General features: G+C 44.6%; 1 protein-coding gene across 1 annotated transcript in view; it reads left to right on the top strand.

Annotated features, from left to right (window-relative positions):
- The window catches only part of LOC146172688 (lipase member J-like), a 33402-nt gene extending 26066 nt beyond the window's left edge, over positions 1-7336 (top strand). Inside the window, exons 6-9 of the mRNA XM_084583496.1 lie at positions 1469-1621; positions 3485-3556; positions 6061-6129; positions 7085-7336. Of these exons, the coding sequence (XP_084439622.1) occupies positions 1469-1621; positions 3485-3556; positions 6061-6129; positions 7085-7336 (546 nt within the window). The remainder of the gene's footprint in view (positions 1-1468; positions 1622-3484; positions 3557-6060; positions 6130-7084) is intronic.
- Positions 7337-13187: the final 5851 nt, after the last annotated feature.

The following is a 13187-nucleotide window of genomic DNA, read 5'->3' as shown; positions in this document are numbered from 1 at the left end:
GCCAAAATAACCACTAATTAGTGATTAGTAATAATTGGTTGCTAATTACTCATTGATTAGTAATTGCTAATTGATTGGCATATGGCCATATAAGGCACGCGTTCGCGCATACTGTGGTGGTGCTTTGTGATTGGTCGATACCTCCATGACTTCATCCCGTCTCGACCAATCAGAACCGCCGCAAAAGCGTGACACTTGCTGACGACAACGATAAGGCAATAAGGGCTTTCGCCCTAAAAGGCACCCCAGTACTAAGCGACATTAAAGAACTTGAAGAGTTCAATATTATTTCCAGGCCTATACTAACTCCCTCATGGCCGACGTGCGTCTGAGGGGCGTTGAAGTACACATACAAAACCTATACGTAGTGTTTGTTGGGGCATGCATTAAAGTAATGACAGCTGCTTTACGTATAGTTACGAACGCGAAGTAGGTGCTTTAGCAATGCTTACCCTTGCTGTGCTGTACTTTTCTATGCCTTTCTACACTACGTCGAAGAGCAAGGAAATGAGCTGGAAGGAGAATGCCCGTTAAGGAGCGGAGGAGAGCGCAAGCTATTTCACCATGCGTTGCGGGTAGGTCGGGGCGCACCGCGCTTACACGTCTGCTGTCTGTAAAGACTCAGGGATAACTGACGTGAGTGGGGAGGAGCCGAAGGGGAGGGCACACAAGCGGCACACAACTGCTCTGTCCAGAGTAACATACGCTTGCACAACAGTGCCCACTGACAGCCGTAATGGCCGCTACAGTGATACACCCCACTGACTCATTACCTGCGCTCCTCATTGGCAAAAGAGGGTGAGGCGTGTGTCGCCACCTTTTCTTACGTGCGTTAGGTCCGCAGAGAGGGAGAGAGAGAGAAAGAGAGAGAGAGAGGCTGGGACAAACATCGACGAAATCCGTGATTGCGGCTAAAATTGCTGCGCTTTAAAGACACGTTCACACTTGCGACTCATAGATGTTGTTGCGACCATTTTCACCGAAACACGCCTGTCGCAAATGGTCTGATTGGTCGAAAAGCGAAAGTCGCAGGTCAGTCGAGCACTTTTCGATTTTCCAGCCTCGTGACAGCTGGCCACAGACGGCTAAATAATCAGCGGCGCAGCTGAAGTGTGGGGAGTTTAGCTTTACACCCGGCTTCTCGTGCAGGCAATCTGTTAAGATCGACAAGTCTCGTTCCGAACGAATTTGGGAAAGTTACCAGCGGGTCGCCTTTCTAAGTGGGAACATCGGTAGAGCTGAGCGGCTTCCTGGTCGCCCGCGACAGCAGGTGGCGCGATCATCACGACTCTTAAGTGTGAAGAGGCCTTAAATTGGGATCTTGTAATCCGCTATCGATTTTACTGAATTAAAACCATCCATTACGCGATCCTGAATGCTCTCAATAGGCTGCTTTCCTCAATACTTCTATGGGTGTATTGGAATACTATGTGCATCAAAGCAACTGATTTTCCGGTTCCTTGTGCAGAGTTTCATGTACGCGGCTGGCCAATACGAGCTCTTGCCGAAGGGATATCCCTTGATGCCGCTGGCGCAAACCTTCTGCGCCCTCCCCACGCGAGCAATCTGCTCGTTTTTCGGAGACGCCTTCAGCAATCTGGGAAGCAAGTACGTCAACGTGGTGAGTGCAGTACGTGTGTAAGGTTCGTATCCTACATCCCCTGGACACGGGAAAGCTACCGAGCTGCGCTTTGTGGCTGCTAGCCGGTCCGCCCTGTCATGGGGCTTTAGATGCTTTGAACTTTCAAAACAATTGCGATTTCCTTGATACCAAACCGTCAAAGGCATCGATTTCCTCTCTAGTTTCGGGATGATAAATTGTCGAGAAGGATTTCAGAGCATAAGACGTTGAGACCTGAATATTAAACAACATAAAGGCGAAATAGGGCGCCTTCCGATTACAGAAAATGGGTTTTTTCTAGGAGATCAGTACCTATTTGTGGCGTCGTAAGTCTCTAAGGCCATCATTTCATCATCGAAGATTGTTTTTTTCAAGATATTTAGTGATGACCTATGTGTGTGCACCCTCATTAACATTGATTGTGCAGTGGTATCCACTCAGCGATAGAGAATGTTTCTTTCTGCGCTATGCTTTCCTTTATTCTCGAGTGCTACGAGCAAAACACTCTTAAATGTGCAGTGTAGCCCGGCAGGGTTACAGCTTTCTACTCCATCTGTAGCAATCATTTCGAGCGTTTGTGAATTCGCGCCATTTTCAAGTCTTTTTTTAAAGCTAAACTGCCGCTAAGCCCAGCATTCACTCATTCTTTATTGAAAATTGTCAGGATAGTTTTTTTTTTTTTTATTGCGTAAGCAATGCTTCGCCAGGTTTCAGCCCGTCGCGTAAATCGAGCCGGTAGCCACGTTTGACCTTTAGAGCGACCGCAGATGGGGCCCCACTTCAAGTCGTCGGATAAACCCTGTCGGTAGCCACGCCGCGTCGCAGAAGAAGAAGAAAAAGAAGAAGAAGAAGAAGAAGAAGAAGAAGAAGAAGAAGAAGAAGAAGAAGAAGAAGAAGAAGAAGAAGAAGAAGAAGAAGAAGAAGAAGAAGAAGAAGAAGGAAAAGAAAAAAGAAGAAGAAAAGAAAAAGGAAAAGGAAAAGAGAAAGAAGAAGAGCTACGTCGGCTTTGCCTACGCAACCTACCGGGTTTAAATTAAGCTAAACCCCAGCTAATTTTTTTATTCTTAAAGTTCTTCAAACTCTTTGTAGGGAAGTCATCGCTGCGCATGATCAGTGCAAAGTCTGACGAGATTTGGAAATGATCTCTTCAGCGTTCAGCTACTCTAATTAAAGTGCTGAAAAGCAGGGTTGACTTCGACGTGCGCGCTCATATAGTCGCTTGTGTGCTCCACGACAGCGATAACCATTAAATTTGTCTCACTATACGAAGATCTCTGCGTTGTTGTAGCAATGGAATGCTCCCTCACTGCGTGGCCTGTCGCTCACAATAGACTGTTTCGATAAGCTCGATGAATTGAAGCTAGTGAGGCCGAGAACATTCGGATGAAAATGATTGGAATTATGATTCAGTTTTTTTATATCGTGGCAGTGTTACGAAAAACAAAATTCTAACAGTTTATATCAGAAAAGTGGCCCACAGCTGGTAAAAGAGCTGAAAAAGTTATAAGCAACTAATGTTGCGGTACCCGGCTGACAATTGTCATAAGCGCGTCAACGATTTTTCAAGCCCTTTCCAAAGAAACAGAACCATTTGCTTCTCTTGTATGCTATCTGTCTGCTCTGTTCTCTTAAGCTACTTTCACAGAATCTATGACGAACCAACTGACCCATATCAGTATTTTGATAGTAATAGCGATCGGTATCTATATAACCCACTCTTCACGCGACTGTGATATTTGCAGTAGACGTTCTTGCTATCTCCTTTGCTGTTTTCTTCCTGATTACTCAAATGCCTGTTTCCGTCTGCAAGATACACTATAATTCCTTTTTCTTCCTTTCTTCTCTACTCGGACGTATTTGCAGTCACGGATACCTGTGTACCTCTGTCACCTCCCTGCCGGAACGTCCATGAAAAACCTTGTTCATTTCTCGCAGGTAAGTTCCGTAGGAAGAACTGTTTAGCTTGTTTTGTATCACTGGTTCGCGCACAAAAGTAAAATGAGTTAGCTTACTCGCTTCTTCACTGTAGTAACTTTTTTCGTTCCAATTACGTTAAGCGAAATCTTTTCCCGGGTACTTCGAGCTTCTTGCGGCAGTGAGGAAGTATACATACGCAACTTCTTTAGTGAACGCTACCGTACTTCACACCTGCCGGCATTTGGCATTTCGAGGTTTTCTTTTTGTCCTAAAGTTAGGAAGAGCTGCGGAATAATTTCAGCCACCTGCAATTATTTGACGTGCACTAACATCGCACTGCACACGGGAGCCTTTACTTTCGCCTGCAGCGAAATGCTATCGTCGCGGCCGGGATGGAACCTGTGTCATCGGGCTCCCCAATTGAGTCATCGCGGCGGAAATATTTTGCACTTTTCGCCTTCATCGGCGGCTGCGTTTCGATGGAGGCGAAACGAAGTGGCGTCCGTGTGCTGTGCGATGTCAGCGCACGTTAAAGATCCCCAGGTGGTCGAAATTACTCCGTAGCCCTCCACTACGGCTCCCCTTTCTCTCTTTCCACTTTCACTCCCACCTTCCTCCCTTCCCTTACGGCGCGTTTCAGGTGTCCACAGAGCAAGTGTGACAGATACTGCGCCTTTCCCTTCCTGTGAACCAACCAACTAGTCCAGTTATACTGGTTTTCTAGCAAAATAAAAAAAATTGCGTCCGATACCAAGAAATCAATCAGCAGCACCAATACGAGCGATACGACTCTTTCTGCAACGTGCGCGCGTTTAAAACTGCCCATAATAATCTTCATAAGATCAAATGTATTCGAAATGCAATAGGGACTACTGTCCGGTATACCCGGGTTCGAACCCGACCACGGCGGCTGCGTTTCGATGGAGGCGAAACGAAGTGGCGTCCGTGTGCTGTGCGATGTCAGCGCACGTTAAAGATCCCCAAGTGGTCGAAATTACTCCGTAGCCCTCAAACTACGGCTCCCCTTTCTCTCTTTCCACTTTCATTCCCACCTTCCTCCCTTCCCTTACGGCGCGGTTCAGGTGTCCACAGAGCAAGTGTGACAGATACTGCGCCTTTCCCTTCCTGTGAAAAAAAAAAAAAAATAGGTTGGGTTTTGGGGTTTAACGTCCCAAAGCGACTCGGGCTATGAGAGACGCCGTAGTGGAGGACTCCGGAAATTTCGACCACCTGGGGTTCTTTAACGTGCACTGACATCGCACAGCACACGGGCGCCTTGCTTTTCGCCTCCATTGAAAAGCGGCCGCCGAGGTGAAAAAAAAAAAAGTCACTGCATACATCGCATATTACAACACCGTTGTGTAGCCTATATATGCCTAGAAGAGCAGAAAGCTGGGCAAGTTGGTTGCCATTCATGACTGAAGAAAGCGCGAACTGTAAACAAGGACGGAGAAAGGACGAGGACAGGCGCTAACGACGCGCTTTTTTCAGCCATGAAGCTTATATATGTTTTTGCTATTTTATTTTTATAGAGAATTTAGTTAGATTTGGTTGTCTAAACATACCTTGCTGATTGCTTCTTTCTTTCTTACTCCTATAGTATTGAGTTGTTTTTTGGTTATGATTTCAAGTTTTTGTCAGTAACAGCACGCTTCACGACGGCGTTGTTAAAGCTATACTGAATATAAAAAATTGCCGCCGAGATTTCCAGCGCAGATGGTAGCTATCACATTGGGAGTGACCAAAACAATCCACTTTATGAATAAACATGAGCGGAAAATAAGTATTTTATTGAATATTTCTCATATCGCCGCACGTATCGGCTCCTGTGAAAGCTCTGACAAAACCGGATATCCCGTCACAAATACCCCCATCGCGGCCGGTCCCACCTGCTCATTTTTTTTCCCCGTGGCACTCACAAAGCGCAGGGACGGACATGCTTTTTTTTTTTTTTTTTTTTTTTTTGCTCCTCGTGTTCCTGCGCACAATTCATCGTTCCCTCCCACCGCGCAAACATCTGTCCGTAATACGCGCCCTCCGTGCGCGTCCCCCTCGACCTCCCTCGTGTGCAGTATTGCACACTTCGCAACATTGTGCACGGCGCGACGCGGGGGAACCAACACTGCGTGTAGCCGGTCAACCAATTTCATGTGCGGGGGCGGCGAGATCGCGGGGCCATGACGTTGCTGAGGGTAGTTGTGACATCACACCTACCGGCTCACAGTCAGGAGCGCGCTGCCTCTGACCCGGCGGCCGCTCTGAAAACGTCAAAAATACAGCCATCCGCCCAAAACTAATCCGAATTATGTGTCTGTACTAGTGTAATCGTGAATTAAGAATGCAATTTTGGTGCTTTCTGAATATTCTTGGATATTTGTTCAGTATACCTTTAACATTTTCACAGCTAAGTAAGCCTGCGGTAGAAATTAGCAATAGTATAGCAGATATCTATTAGCGCGCAAATCGCGCACACTGATATTGAACTGAATGAACAGTACTTTCGATTTTTGTTTTCGGAACAGCTCGTGACTACCAAGAAGGCAACCAAGTTTGACTACGGGTCTGAAGACAACATCATTTATTATGGTCAGGTGAGTGCTTAGGAAAATATTTTTTGTACAGTGGGATTGGGGGAGGGGGTATGTCTTTCTTACCAATTGCCGCTTTACCAGCATACTATAATGTGCCGCTAAAAGTAATCAGGATCGAAGACCCAAGAGGAAACGAAAGTCTGCTATTTAGTAAGCCGTCCGAAGATACTGAAACATTCTCCTTACTTTCGGCATTGTGTCAACAGCGCATTGTGAAATTTTTTTGAAGACGGTTTTCTCAAATGAAGCATTCTCTGAAACATTTGTGCGCTTCCCGAGTGCCTTGCAGGTGTGTTATCTATATTGTTTGCTGCTAATTTTCAAGTAAGAATGGTCGAATCAGTGCGCAGACAAAGGGAGGTCATTGACCTGCAACGCACTTCACAGGGGTCTTGTTGACGCTGTATGACGGCTGGCAGATCTGAGAAACTGATTAGAATCTTTCCTGATGATCCATTGATGCGACCAAATCGCTTTTGTATATTTGAGAGTGAGGAGATATTGGAGTCTCTGAAGTGGTGGCCTTAAATTTGTTTTTGTGAAGTAATGCGAAAACATTGGGAGTTTTGTCACGCAGCCTGGTGGATTCGCTCGACACCATGCTAGCGGACCTTGGCCGCACTCTGCCAGATGTTGTATTTGATGGCATATTTACCTAGAATAAATGAAGGAGCGGCGCAGATGGAACTTCATCAAGACGACCATGTTCGCTGCACAATGCAAGAGTGTACGTGCTGCAGGTTTACACGAGGCGTGATCGGGTTCGGCAATAGTATAGTGCTGTCATGTCTAGGCCAAGAAAGCTGATCTAATCGGATAATGGTTCGTTTCCTGACCGCGATTTTTTCCCTTAAGTGTCAGTTCATGGGGACGCTCTCTGATGACATGCTCTGTCCGCGCCACTCGTGAACCAATAAATGCTTTTGCATTAAGTAACTTATTCCTATGTATGCAGGAGAAAGCTCCGGAGTACAAGATAAGTAACGTGAAGACGGACGTGGGGATCTTTTGGAGCCGCGGCGATCAATTCGTGCCACCAGAGAACGTGCGTGAACTCATCAAGGACTTAGGGCCACATGTGAAAAAGAACTTCTACATCGACGACCCCAACTACACGCACATAAGCTTCGCAGTAGCGCTAAACAACCCTCAAGTGCTCTATAAGGATCTACTCGAATTCATCGATAAGTACGCGTCCTCCTCGTAGAGATGCGGTGTGTGTGTGCTAGTAGCTTTTCGAATGGTGACGCAGTTTTTTTGCCTACGCGTGATGCGATTTTCCGGTGTTGTGAAGCAGACGGCACTCAGTTCTGCACACGCCAATAAGTAACGACATAGTTTTACATATTTGTGTATGGACCCTCTCTTCCGTAACAACACGCTTGTGTGCCATCCGACAGAATTCGCCGTTACGACGAGGGCTCAAGACATATACTCCAGTGGGCTCAGGAAGGAACTCGTTTCTTTCGACTGGGACTTCAATTCATGTGTAGCAGAGAAAGTAGCTTTGTATGTGCCACGTGATAATGATTGCCATCTTATTATAGATAAGAATTTGTCGACCAATGTGTGTATATGTGTGTTTGTTTGTTAGGTGCCCTCAGAGCTGCTGCGTTGTAAATGAAAATGAAACAAAGTCGGTTCAGTTTTCACAACCGAATTTCTGTGCGATGTTTTACAGTTAACGCGTTGTGACAACAGACATTTCTGTAGTAACGTCAGAAATGTCTGTAGCTACGACGGAAAAGTACTGCAAAACTGCAGAAAATTCTGACGTTTACGACAGAACTACACATTATTTTGTCGCATTTTGGACACAATTCTGTAGTTTTTTTTTTTTTACTTTGATGTGTAAGCAACACTGCAAAGGCCGGTGAAAACGGCGTTAATGACATTATTTGCGAGAGAGGGCTATTTGTGTCTCTGTAAACATTTCGTCGCCTCAGTGAATTTTAGATGTAAATTTTAAAGTGCGAAAAGGATACAGAACCTCACTTTTCGACGTAGACCGATATTAGATTTAGAAAAAAAAAAGAAAGAAAAACCAGGCCAACAGCGGCCGACAGCGCTCCGGTTCTCTGAGCTTGCATCTGCTGTCCAAGGCTATCGATTATGCAAGTCTAATCGATTATAATTGCTTCAAATAGCAGTTACAAACTTCAGCTTTAAAAGCCACCTTGCGAAGTGAAAAGAGCGGGCTTGTTGGTTAGACATTGTAAATCAAAGAGCATAGTGCGGGAACAGAAACGAGGACGATCACAAGACAGGACAAGCGCTAACTATCAACTGAGGGTTTATTGCAGAAAGGATCACATATATACATTTCGGGATCAGCAATGAATGAGAAAACGAAAAAATTACTATCAGACAGCCACGTGCTACGCCAAGAATTCAATCTCTTTGCTTGACAGTGCAACAGACGCCTTGCTCACACATTTATCCCCTGCCCGAGCTATCTCCGGTGCTTCCATTATCTCCCTACCTGCATAATGTTTCTCATAACCTAAAGAAGGTGGGGCAACGTTCTGACGTAAAGGTCCTGTTTACTGCACCAAAGAAGCTTTTTAGTTTGTGCAGAAAAACTTGTCGTATGCGAACGCGGAAACCTGAGTGTCCGATTAAACACGGAGACCCTTACGTGCCCTGCAGGGAGAGGGGGGGGGGGGGGGGGAGGGGGGGGGTTATAAAATTCCACTATTATGTGAAAAGCGCTACGTCGCTGAAGTATGGTTAAGCTGAAATGGCACTTTGTAATAGCAGAAATAGCATCCCAGAGGAGATAATATTGCTGGCATGGTTTGGTTAGGCATTTCAACCGCTTTATGCAGAATTATCCTAAGCCTAGCTCTAACAGAAGGTGAGAGTAAATGGGATTGATACAGGATGGAAGTCTTTGTGATATCGCTGGCTTCAGGGCTATTGGCACGCAGCAAAACGTGACAGTGCTGCTTCTCAGGTAGAAAGTATTCAAGCAACTTGCTCGCGAATATTCGTGATCCATTGTCCAAGAGTGTTACAAAGCAATGCGAATGTGCCTTAGATATGGCATGTATAAGGACTCACGTAATCCAAAGGGATCATACGAGGACACAAAAAAACAACAACAACAAAAAGAACGCGGATTTGTGCCACTGTATGAAGACCTCGGTGAGATATGTGAAAGTGATAAATGTTTTTCCCAAATGCTTTTTTTTTTGCTTTCATTAAAACTGGCTATTGAGACGGGTATTGTGGAAATCAGAGAACATTGTCTTCTTTCCGAGAGCGTGAAATTTTGGATTGCAGGGATTCGACCTCTCTACTATTTTTTTCCTAGAGCCTGTAACATGCAAAGAATGTTTTAAATGTATTAGTAATATAATTAATAAATGTGAATGCCTTCTTGTTGATGCTTGCTTTTGTGAAAACTTTGCTTTTCTTCATTTATTTTTTTTTTGACTTCTCGTCAGCTTCTCCTATAGAAACCAAGTGAGATACGAATTCGTTCTTTTGCTTGCGTATTGTCAATAGACATTTGCATGGTTTTGTTTCTTGTTTTAACTTCTGTCTTTATAAGGCGACGTTGTACATTAACGTATAAGAACTCGGAAAAAGATGCCCGATGTCAAACACAACGGTTCGGCGGACTGCATGCGTACTCTGAAACCTGCTTTAGGCGCTGGCTAATCATCTCCCCCGCATTAGAGTTTTTCCTGCTGCTGCCGCTTTTTATTTTCTTTTTCAAGCCACAGGATCGCGAGTTCCAGGTTGAAAGATACACACCGAAGAAACATTTTTGCACTCCTTGACCTACTTTCTTCTCCCCCACCCTCCTTTCTCCCCCCTCCCTAGCTTTTCTTCTTCGGAAGAAAAAGCGTATTTAACCCCTGCCAGTAATGATCGCGCTGCCCAGACGAAGACACGTCTTCTTGTCGAAACGTTGGCTCAACGTTGCGTTTCGTACAACCACAAACCCAAGGAAGGTCAAAAGGTTCCATGTCAGTCATTTTTATTAACCTCTATGAACATTACCTAGACGTGGACGCTGGGAATATGTTAGAAGAAAAAAAATGGGAAAAAAGAGTGGGAATGGAAGTAGAAATAAGCGACTTGTCACACGCAATTTCTTGCCGTCCCTTCATCTGTTTGCACGAGAACAACCGTGTAGGTGATAATGGCTCCGGATATCTGCGCAGGAGAAAGAGTAATATATTAAAAAAAGAAGATTATACTGACAAGCCGAGTTTGATGACAGTCGGAGTAATAAAAAACGAAAACAATTACTATCGATAATGCATAGAAACGTTAGCTCTTACTCTGGACTAACAAGTACTGTCTCTCTCATCTCATCTTCTTGATGCTCACAAGCAAAATCTTACTTTTCGAATTGGTAATGTGTCATAAAGCTATTTCCTTTATATCTGTGCTTAGAATTTTCACTAGTCGTGCACATGTACCGGCAGGGAACTATTACAGTTAAGGAGCTTGGTAAAGCCCTGAATATCTGACATTAAGGTTGATGTGGTCGGTTCATTAAATGTACTACACGAACGTCAAACAAACGGCCCCGTTTCGCCGCCTTGTTTGGTCGCACGAACTACAACGTTTTATGTTGGACCTTCTTGTGGTACTTCGGAAGAACTCCCTCGGTTTATGTACAGGCGGCAGCAATAATTCCTCCAAGGGTCAGAATAATGAAATATTTCAGTCCTATGCCTTTTCACGTCGCTGTAAAAACCAAGTTGAGCCTTCGTTACCGTCAGTATAACTAATTGGGCGTGGCTGGGGAATGGCAAAAGGAAAAGGGCCTAGTAATCATAGTTGACCGGCTGATACTCGTATATTGTAGCACATTTTCTAAAACACGCCCCCAGCCACTCTTGAGGATAGGGAACTTACGGCGACAAGAAGAGGGAGGTTGATTTCGAACAAACCGCAGCCCGTGAAAGCTGTCTGCCCAGCGTGCGATGTGAGGAGAACAAGGTGCAACTGCGAAAAAGAACAAGAAGTTACCATCTTAAGTAATATCAATTGATTTTCTAATTACTAAACTTAACACAGCTTGAAAGAAAAGCTCAGAGGATCTTCTAAATTTCGTTGCTGGAGAACAGTGCACTGGATAACAGAGATATATCGAGTGAATGGTATGTGCGTTAGCAAGCTATCTATATTCCTTGCGAAAAAATAGCTGATATCTCAGGCAACTAGACAGTAAAGTGTCATTAACCTCATCTAGGGGATTTGTGTCAGATGAGTTGTTCTTTCGCCTGTTCTCGTAAATAGTGGTTTTGTGGTTACTTCCACAAGCTTCTCAATAAAATGCAGCTGCAAGACGGCGTTTTTCCGAGTATATATGTCGAGTTTCTCTGCATTTCCTGTACAAACATTGGTAAAATCAGGAGTGCTCTCTCAGGCTCACTCACAAAATTTTGTTAAACCTTAGGGCTCACTCAACCTCAGGCTCACACACGCTCGCGCTCACCGAACTCGTGAAATCGCTCACTCACAAAATTTTGTTAAACCTTAGGGCTCACTCAAACTCAGGCTCACACACGCTCGCGCTCACCGAACTCGTGAAATCAAACTCGTTTACAGTCACAACTCACTGATAATGAAACCGATCCTTGCTTTTGCTCGTGCAAACCAGAAAGTGTGATTTTATTCATACCTGATTTGCTGCCGCATCCGATAAAGTGCCGTAGTCTGTATCTTGCACAACATCCTTGATACGATTGGCCTGGAATATGCAAGCGAAACTGAGGACGCTGTCCAGGAGCCGAGGGAAAAATGCACTGCATGTAAAAACGCCCTACGATCCTGACGAAAGTAACCCAAGACAAGCAGTAACTACGACCATATTTTCGTCACGGGAACATTTAAAGTAGTACTATTCTTCACAAGATATTTTAGCTATGTCTTGTATTATGTTGAATAAATTTGCCTGAAAAAATAATTCAGTGGCGAAAAATGCTCTCGAATATGTCAGCAAAATGTTTTTGTGGGTGCAGCTAGCTTGAGAAACCTTTTCACGGCCAAAGCATGGCTAAGGATGAGCGCCTAAATGCGCGACTGGAAAGACGAAATTTTTACCCGAAGCTTACACAGCTTATTCGGACGAAAAGCCTTCACCGTCGCCGTGACGCAAACTGGGAAAAGCGGTGTGGGAGAAAATACGCCCGTGATTTCGCAACAAAATTGTGGTGCAACTGTAATAGGTGCAGGGTCCAGGGAGGTGTCTTACCCATTTTCTTCCCATTTATCATCACTCATCTTCCAGTCAAGTTATGTGCTAGTCTGCGATAGGGTTTGAACCGACGACATATGAACGTCAGAAAAGTGTTGGTGTCCACTGAGAAGCGAGGTACTGCGCCTTACTCCTCCGCATCCTCAAAACAATAAGCAATGAAAGAGAAATTACGAAAGTATTTGTTGAATGAAAAGGCGATGTTAAAGGCGCTCAGGCAAACATTGCGCTTTCTCTTTTCCCGGTAGCACCATGAATAAAAATGTAAAAGTATTTGCGAATGTAAAAGGCAATTTTAAGGCCGTCTACTCTTAAGGCTGAGCTTGAGCGTCCACCTATTTTTTGCCATTGTAAATAAATCTGTCCTCCATACTTCGCCGAGTTTCTTTTTCTTTGTGTAGTCATCGTCTTCAAATATTTTAGAGTAGTGCCAAGGGGCCACAGAGCTTCAAATTTAAATTTTAGTGAAAAAGTATTTCCAGCCTACCGTGATAAATTTCTCCGGTTTTGGGATTCCGTCCACCTTCACCGTGTGGTAAGAACCGCGCCCTCTAAATGGTTATGTATGACTACCAGTGACAAGGACCACACCATGGCTACCATGACTGTTATCCTAAGGACAAAGACAAACTAATTAGGGATAATTAATACGAATTATGTCCAATAAGGCAGGCTATAGGAAATGAACGCTGAACATGTCTAAATCCACACTGACGTAATTACGCTTCTATAAGGCTAATTAGCAGCGTTTGACTTCGTTAAGCTTAATAGGCCGAGCTAAACCAGAAGCGTTTCAGGTGTTTTTGCAGAGAGTACTTGCGCTTAGCTTTTGCGA

This window comes from Amblyomma maculatum, chromosome 11 (genome assembly GCF_055883805.1).
Source record: "Amblyomma maculatum isolate TAMU_Amacu chromosome 11, ASM5588380v1, whole genome shotgun sequence".
In the NCBI taxonomy this organism is placed as follows: Eukaryota; Metazoa; Arthropoda; class Arachnida; order Ixodida; family Ixodidae; genus Amblyomma; species Amblyomma maculatum.
Note: the sequence above shows the minus strand (reverse complement) of the source record. Positions and strands in the feature narration are given on the sequence as shown.